General features: G+C 43.2%; 1 protein-coding gene across 1 annotated transcript in view; it reads right to left on the bottom strand.

Moving 5' to 3' along the window:
- Nucleotides 1-6: 6 nt before the first annotated feature.
- LOC111954384 (beta/gamma crystallin domain-containing protein 1) overlaps nt 7-12,972 on the bottom strand; it is a 52,082-nt gene continuing 39,116 nt past the window's right edge. The window contains exons 20-24 of the mRNA XM_070435735.1: nt 12,749-12,888; nt 3,785-3,908; nt 3,241-3,396; nt 1,426-1,585; nt 7-535 (exon numbers count right to left, since the gene is read on the bottom strand). Coding sequence (XP_070291836.1) covers nt 447-535; nt 1,426-1,585; nt 3,241-3,396; nt 3,785-3,908; nt 12,749-12,888 — 669 coding nt within the window. The 3' untranslated portion in view covers nt 7-446. The remainder of the gene's footprint in view (nt 536-1,425; nt 1,586-3,240; nt 3,397-3,784; nt 3,909-12,748; nt 12,889-12,972) is intronic.

Raw genomic sequence — 12,972 nt, 5'->3', positions numbered from 1 at the left:
AATCACATCACATATTATATTTATTTACATAAGGACATCAATGGCAGAAGGGAATAAGATGTCAAAAAAATACATATTCATCAACAATGTCAAACTCGTATATTATCAGATATTAAAGGGTAGGTAAAGTATTTCAAGTTTAGTCTGAGTCCATTTTCCCATAATGTAGTAATGAATACTATTGTTTTGTCCCTGTTTGTTCGTGAAGAAGTAATGCGATATTATAGATTATCCAGGAAATTTGATATATTTTCCATGTTGATCGCAGAGGAAAGATTATACTGTATATAAGCTTCTCTTCCAGCAGCAAATGTTCTGTTCCTGAGGCATCTTGTCCTTGAGGCTTGTATGGGGCCCACGCTGCAGCTGCGTCACAGAGCGCTGAGGCCCCTCATCATACTGCACCTCAGAGACTACACCTAGTTCTTCCCTCTCAAAACAAGACCTCAGAGTATCTCCACTGTCCATCTTTGGTTGGGTTTGTTTGGATCAAACGCGTTGAGAATCACCTGGTTTCTGTCATATTGTTGACCACCTGCAATGACAGACAAAATTATTTGAGTTGTGCCTTGTTTAAATACAATGTGTCCCTTCCTTCCTTGGGCCAATCACTGATCTGCCAAGGTTGGATCAGTGAAAGCACAATGGAAACGTTGCCTTAACTTATCCAGACAACGTTGCCTTAACTTATCCAGACAACGTTGCCTTAACTTATCCASACRACGTTGCCTTWACTTATCCASACGACRTTGCCTTAACTTATCCAGACGACGTTGCCTTAACTTATCCAGACGACGTTGCCTTAACTTATCCAGACGACGTTGCCTTAACTTATCTAATAACTTACTGATTAGTGAATACCTCAAAGAAGGGGAAAAGGAGGGGCAAATTTGAGGGGGGTTTTCAAAGCCTATCGGTGAATCCCAAAACACCCCTGGTCCCTACCAACTCGCTTGGAAGGCCCTTCCTTGGGACACTTGTGCATATGGCGGAGGTGTGCGCAAATGGAGGGGTGAGGAGAAGGGAGTGATTTGAGATTCAGCCTGTCTGTCTCTAAACTTGTCACAAGCCTACTTGATACTGAATCCAGCTGCAGCCCATTGTCACGTCTCTGACCATCCACAAGGTGTTGCTAATTCACAATTATTCTAGTCAAGTTACCTAATCTAAGTAAAACCCCAGAACTGAATGAAGTGAAACCAGTGAACAATACAATACACAGACTAGTTCCTGTAGCTTTGAGTTATTATTGCAATAGGTTTCTCTTGCCTTCTGATTGGCTGGGTAGCAATGTCGTCATATTGCTCCTACCTATCAAATCCTCTCAGATCTACAGGAGTGGCTGGGGAGTTGGAGTCATATTCATTTGTGTAGCCTAGTGAATATGAACCTGGTATCCCATGTTTGTTGTTGTTTTTGCCTCACCTTTGACCTCCAGGAGCAGGTCGGGGCTGGCGGTGTAGCGGATGAGGCCATCAGGCGTAATGCTCCAGCAGGAGGGTTGTTTGCCAGGCTCAGGTGAGAGGCCCATACGACTGCCTGTCATGGCCACGCTGCACGGAGCCACACAGCAATCCTCCTGCACCTGGACAGACAGAGTAGAAAACTTTAGCTTGAAAAACTTTATTATCCTCTAAAGAGGAAATCATTTGTACCGACATTCAATCACACACTTTAAATAAAGAATGGGCCTGCATCAAGCATAWAAACTAGTTGAGTGTTGTAATAAACAATATAAGTGCAACATAGAGCATGATGCTGTGAGACGTGGCAGGGAGTCCAGAGTACAAAGGCTGTTATGAACTCACTAATTAAAGTCATGGGTCGGAAATTTAAAGTTCATGAAATAATAATCGACGTGCTTACTCAAAAGTTCTACTCTCAAAAATAGTTGGGTGCAGGATTCTCGTCGATAGTCCATGAACAATGAAATGGATGGCATTCAATTTCTGTGAAGTTACAAGGCCATGTTCAGAGTGCTTCTCTGGAAGCATAAACTATTAGAACTGTACAGTAGGTGTAGCCCACGGCCAAGACAGACTACTCTATAGATAGAATACTTAACAAATCCCCAAGGATTTGATTACCCAAGAACCAGCAGTACTCCAGGATCTGATTTAAATACCCCGGCTCTAGTGCTTGTTAAGTCACAGTTTTCCTGGCCTGTCCACCTTCTCTAAACTGGAGCTCTGCTACCCGACCCGAGCCCGACGGGCCCCGACATTTTACATCGGGTTAGAGCCGGGTAAGTTTTCTCATCAATTACATAAGGGCTCGGGTATCACTACATTGATCACTAACATATTGAAGTTGAGCCATTTGCTTGTGCTGTGCTGCACAGTAGTCATATCTGACTAAGATTATAACATGGTGTCAGAAGTGCTTCAAACCTGTCAAATATAAAACAAAAGATTATTTAAAAAAACGTATAATGTTCCTTGAGTTTAGAGTGACCAAAAGTAGGTAACAGCTAACTGCTCTCTCATGTCTCTTCATTTGTTGAGCAGAGCCAGAGATACTTTTAAGGAAATGGAAAACTCCATTGGAATCCTATTAACGGCCATTGTGTACATTGCCCATGCTACATCAATGGGACACATGGTTCATTCTGGGACAAGGAGAGCTCTCTCTCAAGGTGTGAATGGGAATCAATTGGGTGCTAGCTCAAAAACCCAACATTAGCATGAATTTTGTCAACCAGAAGTACAACATTACAAATCTTCAGAGATGTGAGATAATTAACTTGTTATCTGTATATCTTTGAATTGTGACATTATGTACTTATTGAGGAAAATAGGCACGTTTCTCGACTCACACCCTGATTTTGAGAAGGGATTGTGTGACGATTAGCTTAGCAACCACGTGACGCAGCATGAGAACGTGAACGCAATTGGTTGACAGTCTGCTGGGTGGGGCGTTATATGTTCCTCCATTCATTGCCCATTACTATGGATACACAGACTCGCCATGAGCAGAGTGCCTGTAGAGTGAGGTGCCTGCACGCAGGGAGCGATTAAAAGTGACCGAGAGGAGCGTCTAATGGATTTACTAATGGAGGAAGTTACTTCTGATTTCGGGCAGGGCCTTAAATTTGTCAGAAGCAATCGGGCCTGGGTAGGGTCTGAACGTGAACGTCACGGGCCTGGGTAGGGTCTGAACGTCACGGGCATGGGCAAGGCTTAAAAATTCATGCCCCTGCAGGGCTTTACTSTAAACACCCTGTTGCCATGACGATGCTACCTTGCAGTGGAGATGTCCGTCCCGATAGAACCAGATCTGTTCGACTCCGCCCATCTCCTCCGTTGCCTGGATACGCATCAGCTTGATGTCATCCATCTCCCCAGTGACAGACATTAGAAGGCCCTCCTGGCTCCTCAACCGGAAGTGCACCTGTCGCTGCTCAGGTAACACGCAAACACACACACTGGATTAGGGTTCACTGTCTATGAACCATAAGTAGTTCTCAGTTCAATATGCTGTCAATGTATTCCCTGTCTGCCATGCAGCCCCTGTGCTCACACAGAATATTATGCAAAGCTCCATTGATGGGGCCGTTACAGAGTAGTGCACTATAGAAGCCAACAGCGCACCTTTTAAAAGGTATTTTCCCTGACTTTGGCAGAGATCACATTAACGGTAAACGCTGCCGATGTTGGCTCAAGTGTAAATTACCTTTAAAAATCTGTTATAGTGCGTAGCTCTATAACGAAACTAGGTTTGAATCCTGGCCTTAATCTCTGTGTGCCCATATAATCATGTTATCACATTTGAGATGGCTTCTTACCTGGATCAGTGGGCGCAGGGATCCGATWCGCTGCCAGTTACTGAATGTTCGCCAATCGAGCACCTCGCCGGGCTTCAGCAGAATCTGAGCTCCGCGGTAGTTGATCCCCTCATACAGCACCCACCTGTCAATCAGAAGTAACCAAGTGTCAATCAAAAAGTATCAATACACACTAGCAAAGCTTAGTGTCTCACATATCAGACAAATTATTCCTTGAACTTTTCACTCAATCAAAGACAAGGTCAAAACACAGTTACCAAACTAAGTGTCTCACATATCAATTAGTGAATAATGATTGCTTTGCCTTTTCACCCACTCAACCCCCATAGAAACTAGAACACATCAACAAAGGAACATTCTGTCTGTGCTGATGTCATCGCTTTATCTGGAATCAAAAGCTCCATTCATTTGGCCTCATCCCATTTCTCTCCCTGCAAGAAAGTCCCACTCATGAGTTATAGGTCTGACCCTGCTGGATCTCCTTGTGTTTCTGTGTGTTGCAGAGGTGAGTCCACATCTCCAGTCTGAATGTCACACACCATTGGGAACTTTCCACTGGTCTGGACCAAGCCTCACTACCTCATAATATCCCACGATTCCAAGACCCTTCCCCCCTTCCAAATCAAATCAAGCTTTATTTATACAGCACATTTCAGACATGGAATGCAACGCAATGTGCTTAAAAAAAACGTTAATATTTACTACACAACAAACATAAGAGGATAAAAAAACAAAAAAATAACAATTAAAACTGAAAATCACCCTTAAGAAAAGCAAAGCTAAAAAGGTGTGTTTTAAGATCTCTTTTAAATATGTTCACAGTTTCAGCCCCCCTCAGGTTCTCTGGCAGGCTGTTCCAGAGGCTGGGGGCATAATAACTAAAGGCTGCCTCTCCATGCCTCTTGGTCTGAGGCTTTGGGACAGATAAAAGGCCAGAGGACCTGAGGGACCTACTGGGTACAACTTAAAAGCATGTCTGACATGTATTGGGATGCACAGTTGTGGATTGATTTAAAAACCAATCTAATAATCTTCAAAAAAATTCTAAAACTCACAGGCAGCCTGTGCAGAGACCTTAAAACCAGTGGTGTGTGTGTTCAGTCTGGTCTCGGTCACTACCCATGCTGCAGCATTCTGTATGTTTCTACAGTTGACCAATGGCTTTCTTGGGTAGACCAGACAGGAGAGCATTACAGTAGTCAAGCCTGCTTGTAATAAAAGCATGAGTGAGTATTTTTGTATCAGCCTGAGAGCGAAACAGCCACACCGTGGCAATGTTCCTCAGGTGGTAAAAACTATTTTGGTCACATTCCTAATGTGTGATTTGAAATKGAGTTCAGAATSTAAAATAACACCTAGGTTTTTTAGTTGGTATTTTATCTTTATTGCCTGTGAATTAACATTTGTGGCCAGATTCTCTCTCTGTGCTTTGGCTCCAACAATAATTACCTCGGTCTTGATTTAGCTATAGGAAGTTGTCAGCCATCCAAGTATTTAAATCCCTAATACAGTCTAATAATTTATCCGTGGAGCTAAAAAAAAGTTGTGTATCGTCTGCGTACGAGGGAAAATCAGTGCTGTGCTTTCTGATAACGCTGCCAAGGGGTAACACGTATAAACTGAACAGAACCGGACCCAAAATCGAACCATGTGGAACGCCACATGTGATACGCATTTTCTCTGAGTTATGTTCACCAAGGRTGACAAAAACTATTGACCGGTTAAATAGGTCCTAAACCAATTTAGAACTGGACCGGAGAGACCAACCCACCTCTCCAGTCCATCCAGAAGGACATTATGGTCAACATTGTCAAATGCAGCACATAAATCCAAGAGTACAAAGAGCTGTTTGGCACGTGTTCACTCGTAGATCATTTAGCATTTTAACTTAAGCTGGCTCTGTGCTGTGGTGGGCACAAAAAACAGATTCGATTTTTTTTAAAGACAGTTGGCACAAATAATTTAGCTGTTTGAAAAACAATTTCTCCAGAATTTTGCTTTAGAAAGGAAGGTTGGAGATCGGCTGAAATTTGCTAAGAGCTGAAGAATCTAGATTACTTTCTTCAGAAGGGATTTCACCATAGCAGTTTTTAGTGCAGTGGGGAAAATGCCTGTAAACAGGGAGAGATTAACAATAGCTTACATTTCTTCAGAAATGCAATTAAAAACCGTTTTGAAAAGGTGGTGGGGATAGGATCGAGAAGGCAGGTAGAAGACTTAAGTTGTGATATCACTTTCCTGAGCATGTCTGTGTAAACCAGGGGAAATCAATCCATAGTGCCTTTGCGTGCTAGATTAGGGGACAAACTTCTCATCAGGTCTTGCTTGTCTGATAACCAACATAAGGCAGGGTATCTTCTCTCTGAAACATGCTACAAACTCATCACATTTGGATGTGGAGGAAAGTTCACATAGGTCTGCGGGGGTAGGATTTATCAGGCCATCAATAGTCGAGAAGAGCACTCTCAAATTATTCAGATTGTTTAGTGATCCAAGCTAGAAAAATTTGCCCGTCTGGCATTTCTAATTGCCTTGTTATACAATCATTCGGAAAGTATTCAGACCCCTTGACTTTTTCCACATTTTGTTACGTTACAGCCTTAATCAAAAATGTATTAAATCGTCCCCGTCCCCCCTCATCAATTCACACACAATACCCCATAATGACAAAGCAAAACCAGGTTTGTAGAAATCTTTGCAAATGTATTATAATAAAAAAACGGAAATATCACATACATTTTCAGACCCTTTACTCAGTACTTTGTTGAAGCACCTTTGGCAGCGATTACAGCCTCGAGTCTTCTTGGATATGATGCTACAAGCTTAGCACACCTGTATTTGGGGAGTTTCTCCCATTCTTCTCTGCAGATCTCAAGCTCTGTCAGGTTGGATGGGGAGCGTCGCTGCATATCTATTTTCAAGTCTCTCCAGAGATGTTCGATCGTATTTAAGTCCGGGCTCTGGTTAGGCACCTCGAACATTCAGAGACTTGTCCTGAAGCCACTCCTGCGTTGTCTTGGCTGTGTGCTTAGGGTCATTGTCCTGTTGGAAGGTGAACCTTCGCCTCAGTTTGAGGTCCTGAGCACTCTGGAGCAGGTTTTCATGAAGGATCTCTCTGTACTTTGCTCCGTTCATCTTTTCCTCGATCCTGCCCCATCCACTATAAAACATCCCCACAGCATGCTGCCACCACCATGCTTCACCGTAGGGATGGTGCCATGTTTCCTCCAGACGTGACACTTGACATTCAGGCCAAAGAGTTTAATCTTGGTTTCATCAGATCAGAGAATCTTGTTTCTCATGGTCTGAGAGTCTTTTAGGTGCCTTTTGGCAAACTCCGAGCGGGTTGTCATGTGCCTTTTAATGAGAAGTGGCTTCCGTCTGGCCACTCTACCATAAAGGCCTGATTGGTGGAGTGCTGCAGAGATGGTTGTCCTTCTGGAAGGTTCTCCCATCTCCACAGAGGAACTCTGTCAGAGTGACCATCGGGTTCTTGGTCACCTCCCTGACCAAGGCACGCAACCCCTGATTGCTCAGTTTGGCCGGGCGGCCATCTCTAGGAAGGGTCTTGGTGGTTCCAAACGTCTTTCATTTAAGAATGATGGAGGCCACTGTGTTCTTGGGGACCTTCAATGCTGCAGAAATGTTTTGGTACCCTTCCCCAGATCTGTGCCTCGACACAATCTTGTCTCGGAGCTCTACGGACAATTCCTTTGACCTCATGGCTTGGTTTTTGCTCTGACATGCACTGTGTGACGGCCCTGAATTTGTCTGAACCGTTTCGGTGCTTCTTCCAATAGGGCGCTTCCCTTTTAATTCCCAATTATATAGCCAGCATCAGCTGTGCAAAATGGGGTTGTGATGGTGGTGCGAATGAGGATATGTTCAGCCCTCAGTTCTGAATATTCTTTACTCCATTTGTTTTGTTGTATTTAAAAGTGTGCTTTGTAGCCTTGTCTCAAGTTTAACCAGGATCGGATCCACTCATTTCTTCTTTTGGACTACACATCTCAGTTGGTCTCCGCTGTTTCTTCGTGGCCTTTCTCCGCTGGAGATCTGTTGTCGGATTGGATTGTCTGACTACAACTTTTTTATTTGTTTTGGTGTGATGTATACCATGATGATTTATGTGTTCAGTTGTAGTGAAGACTACAGAGATGACACTTTATAGTTATGTGGTAAAAGAGTTGATTGCAATCTGATTTGTATTAATGAGACCAAGTTTACGCATCACTTTATGAAATGACAATTGAGTGACTGAGGTCACTTGGGTTCACTGAATTCCTTTACCGGGCTGGACTCTTTTAGGCCCGAGGTACGTGACTTTTCTTGAGGAACCAGAGCTTATTGTTTGTTATATTATTACGTGTGTGATCATTTATTTTGGGAAGACAACCAACACAAAAGAACAGTTGTTTTGCAGTTATTTCCAATGTTTTAAGGGTTTATGAAAAGTGTATGTCCATCCTGACTTTTACATGAGTCCTTTGTATTGGTGTAGACTTGACGGACCAGACAGGACTCATTCCCTCCCAAACCAAAATGAGAAAGCAATATTTTCTCTGGTAGGCACAACCTACCTGGCACCTCTTCAAACAATAACCTCAAGTCAAAACCGTTACAAATGTCAACAATGGGCCCTTTATATAGACAGGTGTGTGCCTTTCCAAATCATGTCCAATCAATTGAATTTACCACAGGTGGACTCCAATCAAGTTGTAGAAACATCTCAAGGATGATCAATGGAAACAGGATGCACCTGAGCTCAATTTCGGGTCTCATAGCAAAGGTTCTGAATAGTTACAGTTGAAGTCAGAAGTTTACATAAACTGAGTTTAAATGTATTTGGCTAAGGTCTTTCACAATTCCTGACATTTAAACCTAGTAAAAATTCCCTGTCTTAGGTCAGTTAGATCACCACTTTATTTTAAGAATGTGAAATGTCAGAATAATAGTAGAGAGAATGATTTATTTMAGCTTTTATCACATTCCCAGTGGGTCAGAAGTTTACATACACTCAATTAGTATTTGGTAGCGTTGCCTTTAAATTGTTTAACTTGGGTCAAATGTTTTTATTAGCCTTCCACAAGCTTCCCACAATAAGTTCAATGAATTTTGGCCCATTCCTCCTGATAGAGCTGGTGTAACTGAGTCAGGTTTGTAGGCCTCCTTGCCGACACATTTTCTATAGGATTGAGGTCAGGGCTTTGTGATGGCCACTCCAATACCTTGACTTTGTTGTCCTTAAGCCATTTTCTCCACAACTTTGGAAGTATGCTTGGGGTCATTATTTATTTGGAAGACCCATTTTCGACCAAGCTTTAACTTCCTGACTGATGTCTTGAGATGTTGCTTCAATATATCCACATAATTTTCCATCCTCATGATGACATCTATTTTGTGAAGTGCATCAGTCCCTCCTGCAGCAAAGCACCCCCACAACATGATGCTGCCACCCCCGTGTTTCACGGTTGGGATGGTGTTCTTCGGCTTGCAAGCCTCCCTCTTTTTCCTCCAAACAGTTCTATTTTTGTTTCATCAGACCAGAGGACATTTCTCCAAAAAGTATGATCTTTGTCCCCATATGCAGTTGCAAACCTTTTTTTATGGCGGTTTTGGAGCAGTGGCTTCTTCCTTGCTGTGCGGCCTTTCAGGTTATGTCGATATAGGACTCGTTTTACTGTGGATATAGATACTTTTGTACCTGTTTCCTCCAGCATCTTCACACGGTCCTTTGCTGTTGTTCTGGGATTGATTTGCACTCTTCACATCAAAGTACGTTATTCTCTAGGAGACAGAACGCTTCTCCTTCCTGAGCGGTACTATTGCGTACTTTTGTTTGTACAGATGAACGTGATACCTTCAGGCGTTTGGAAAATGGTCTCAAGGATGAACCAGACTTGTGGAGGTCTACACATTTTTTTCTGAGGTCTTGGCTGATTTCTTTTGATTTTCCCATGATGTCAAGCAAAGAGGCTTGAGTTTGAAGGTAGGCCTCGAAATTCATCCACAGGTACACCTCCAATTGACTCAAATTATGTCAATGAGAAGCTTCTAAAGCCATGACATCATGTTCCTGAATTTTCCAAGCTGTTTAAAGGCACAGTCAACTTAGTGTATGTGAACTTCTGACCCACTGGAATTGTGATACAGTGAATTATAAGTGAAATAATCTGTCTGTAAACAATCATGCACAAAGTAGTTTGTTAACAAGAAATTTGTGGAGTGGTTGAAAAACGAGTTTTAATGACTCCAACCTAAGTGTATGTAGACTTCTGACTTCAACTGTATGTAAATAAGGTATTTCTGTTTTTTATTTTTTATAAATTAGAAAACATGTTTTCGCTTTGTCATTATGGGATATTGTTTGTAGATTGATGAGGATTTTTAAAATCCATTTTAGAATAAGGCTGAAGTAACAAAGTGGAAAAAGGGAAGGGGTCTGAATACTTATATATGCCAAGTTGCTCTCTCAGAATATCATAATGGACCTGCAACTTTGACTTTCTCCACTTCCGCTCTGCCTTCCTGCAATTTCTCTTTAATTGATTAGTTTACTCACTCATCCAAGGGCCTCTCCGTTTGGCTGTGGCCCTTTTCAACTTTAATGGAGCTATGGCATCAACAGTTGCCCTTAAATTGCAATAAAAACTATCAACTAAATCATCACAAGAGGAAGGCAGAATAGGTGATGGGGTAGTGGTCATACACTCAATAAAATCTGTAGCAACTTCAGAGGTAAGATAGTGTTTCTTAATAATGCGTTCAGTATTATCCTGTGCTATGGGCAACATGGTAGTAAAAAATACACAGTCCCCCGTTGCCTGGATGAGACTCCAACTTCCTGCCGACCGTGCGTTCTACACCAGACTAAACTCCTGCCAACCATGCGTTCTACACAAGACTAAACTCCAACTTCCTGCCGACCATGCGTTCTACACAAGACTAAACTCCAACTTCCTGCTGACCATGCGTTCTACACAAGACTAAACTCCAACTTCCTGCTGACCATGCGTTCTACACAAGACTAAACTCCAACTTCCTGCTGACCGTGCGTTCTACGCTAGACGACACTAAACTCCTGCTGACCGTGCGTTCAACACTAGACAAAACTCCTACTTCCTGCGCGTTCTACACTAGACTGAACTTCTATTTCCTTCTGACCGTATGTTCTACACTAGACTAAACTTGGTGCAACATTTCCACAACTGTGAACTGTGCAATAATAGCTCCAATTAGTCACCTGATCTAGTCTGTTCTACACTAGACTAAACTCCTACTTCCTGCTGACCATAAGTTCTACACTAGACTAAACTCTTACTTCCTGCTGACTGTGTGTTCTACACTAGACTAAACTCCTACTTCCTGCTGACAGTATGTTCTACAATAGACTAAACTCCTACTTCCTGCTGACCATAAGTTCTACACTAGACTAAACTCCTACTTCCTGCTGACAGTATGTTCTACAATAGACTAAACTCCTCCTTCCTGCTGACTGTGCATTCTACACTAGACTAAACTCTATGCAACATTTCCACAACTGTGAACTGTGCAATAATAGCTCCCACTATAGTCACCTGATCTACTACCCACGCAGGCAACTTGTGTGAAGTGTACTTCGCTCTGTGTTTACAGAAGGTTGATGAACTGGTCTGGGGTGTGAAGGAGTGCTATGACTCATGAGAAACCTTTTGGCATTTTTAAATACAGTGATTAATTGGCTCACAGTGTGTGAACTGCTTGTATTAAGCGTTGAAAGAAAGACTACACATGGCTGTGTCAGCTGGATTAAGGGCTACAAATAGATGTGTCAGTGGATAAAGGACTAAAATGTGTTAGTAGATAAAGGACTACAAATAGCTGTGTCAGTGGATAAAGGACTACAAATAGCTGTGTCAGTGGATAAAGGACTACAAATAGCTGTGTCAGTGGATAATAGGACTACAAATAGCTGTGTCAGTGGATAAAGGCTACAAATGCGCCGTGTCAGTGGATAAAGGGCTACAAATGGCCGCGTCAGTGGATAAAGCTACACATGGCCGCTGTCGTGGATTTAAAAGGACTACAAATGGCCGCGTCAGTGGATAAAGGACTACACATGGCCGTGTCAGTGATAAAGGACTACACATGGCCGCGTCAGTGGATAAAGGACTACACATGGCCGGTCAGTGGATAAAGGACTACACATGGCCGTGTCAGTGGATAAAGGACTACAAATGGCCGCGTCATGGATAAAGGACTACACATGGCCGTGTCAGTGGATAAAGGACTACACATGGCGTGTCAGTGATAAAGGACTACAAATGGCTGTGTCAGTGGATAAGGACTACAAATGGCCGACGTCAGTGGATAAAGGACTACAAATGGCCGCGTCAGTGGATAAAGGACTACAAATGGACRCGTCAGTGGATAAAGGACTACAAATGGCCGCGTCAGTGGATAAAGGACTCCAAATGGCTGTGTCAGTGGATAAAGGACTACAAATGGCTGTGTCAGTGGATAAAGGACTCCAAATGGCTGTGTCAGTGGATAAAGGACTACAAATGGCTGTGTCAGTAGATAAAGGATGTGCTTTTGTGTCACACGACGGTGTCGTTTCTAACAGCTCCAAAGAAAAATGATCTTTCCAGTTTGGTGTTCCTTTATATAGTATGCGCTGTAAGGATATAAACATAACAGATACGGTTCCTGGGGAGCCGTCATTAGGATTCTCTTAGACACACACACACACACACACAATCACTACCCAGTGACACACCCACACAGAGAACACAGAGCTCTGTCTGTGGATTGGAAGGGCCCCAAAACCTTGTCCACAGGCTATTGGGGAGGACTATCTGGTGCGTGAGACTAGGAGGCCCATGCATACAAATATATGACCTTCGACAGAGAGACAAGCAGGTAGGCAGACAGAGACAACAGACAGAGACATGAGGACAGACAGGCTGTGCTGTATGTACTCACATGCCTCCCTCCACCAGGACAGACTGGACCAGGCTGCAGCCTCCGGCAAGCTGCAGGTTAACCGAGCTGTCGGTCAGAACCACCCTCTTTCCCCGCAGACCTGACCTCTCAAACAGGGTGACAGAGGGCAGCGAGAACTCCTATGAGGAGGGAGAATAGGAGAGGGAGGGGATATAGAGAGAGGGAGGGAGAGAGGAAGAACGAGAGGGAGGGGGATGGAGAGG

This window comes from Salvelinus sp. IW2-2015, linkage group LG28 (assembly GCF_002910315.2).
Source record: "Salvelinus sp. IW2-2015 linkage group LG28, ASM291031v2, whole genome shotgun sequence".
In the NCBI taxonomy this organism is placed as follows: domain Eukaryota; kingdom Metazoa; phylum Chordata; class Actinopteri; order Salmoniformes; family Salmonidae; genus Salvelinus; species Salvelinus sp. IW2-2015.
The sequence above is the reverse complement of the archived record's forward strand: the minus strand, read 5'-3'. Positions and strand labels throughout refer to the sequence as shown.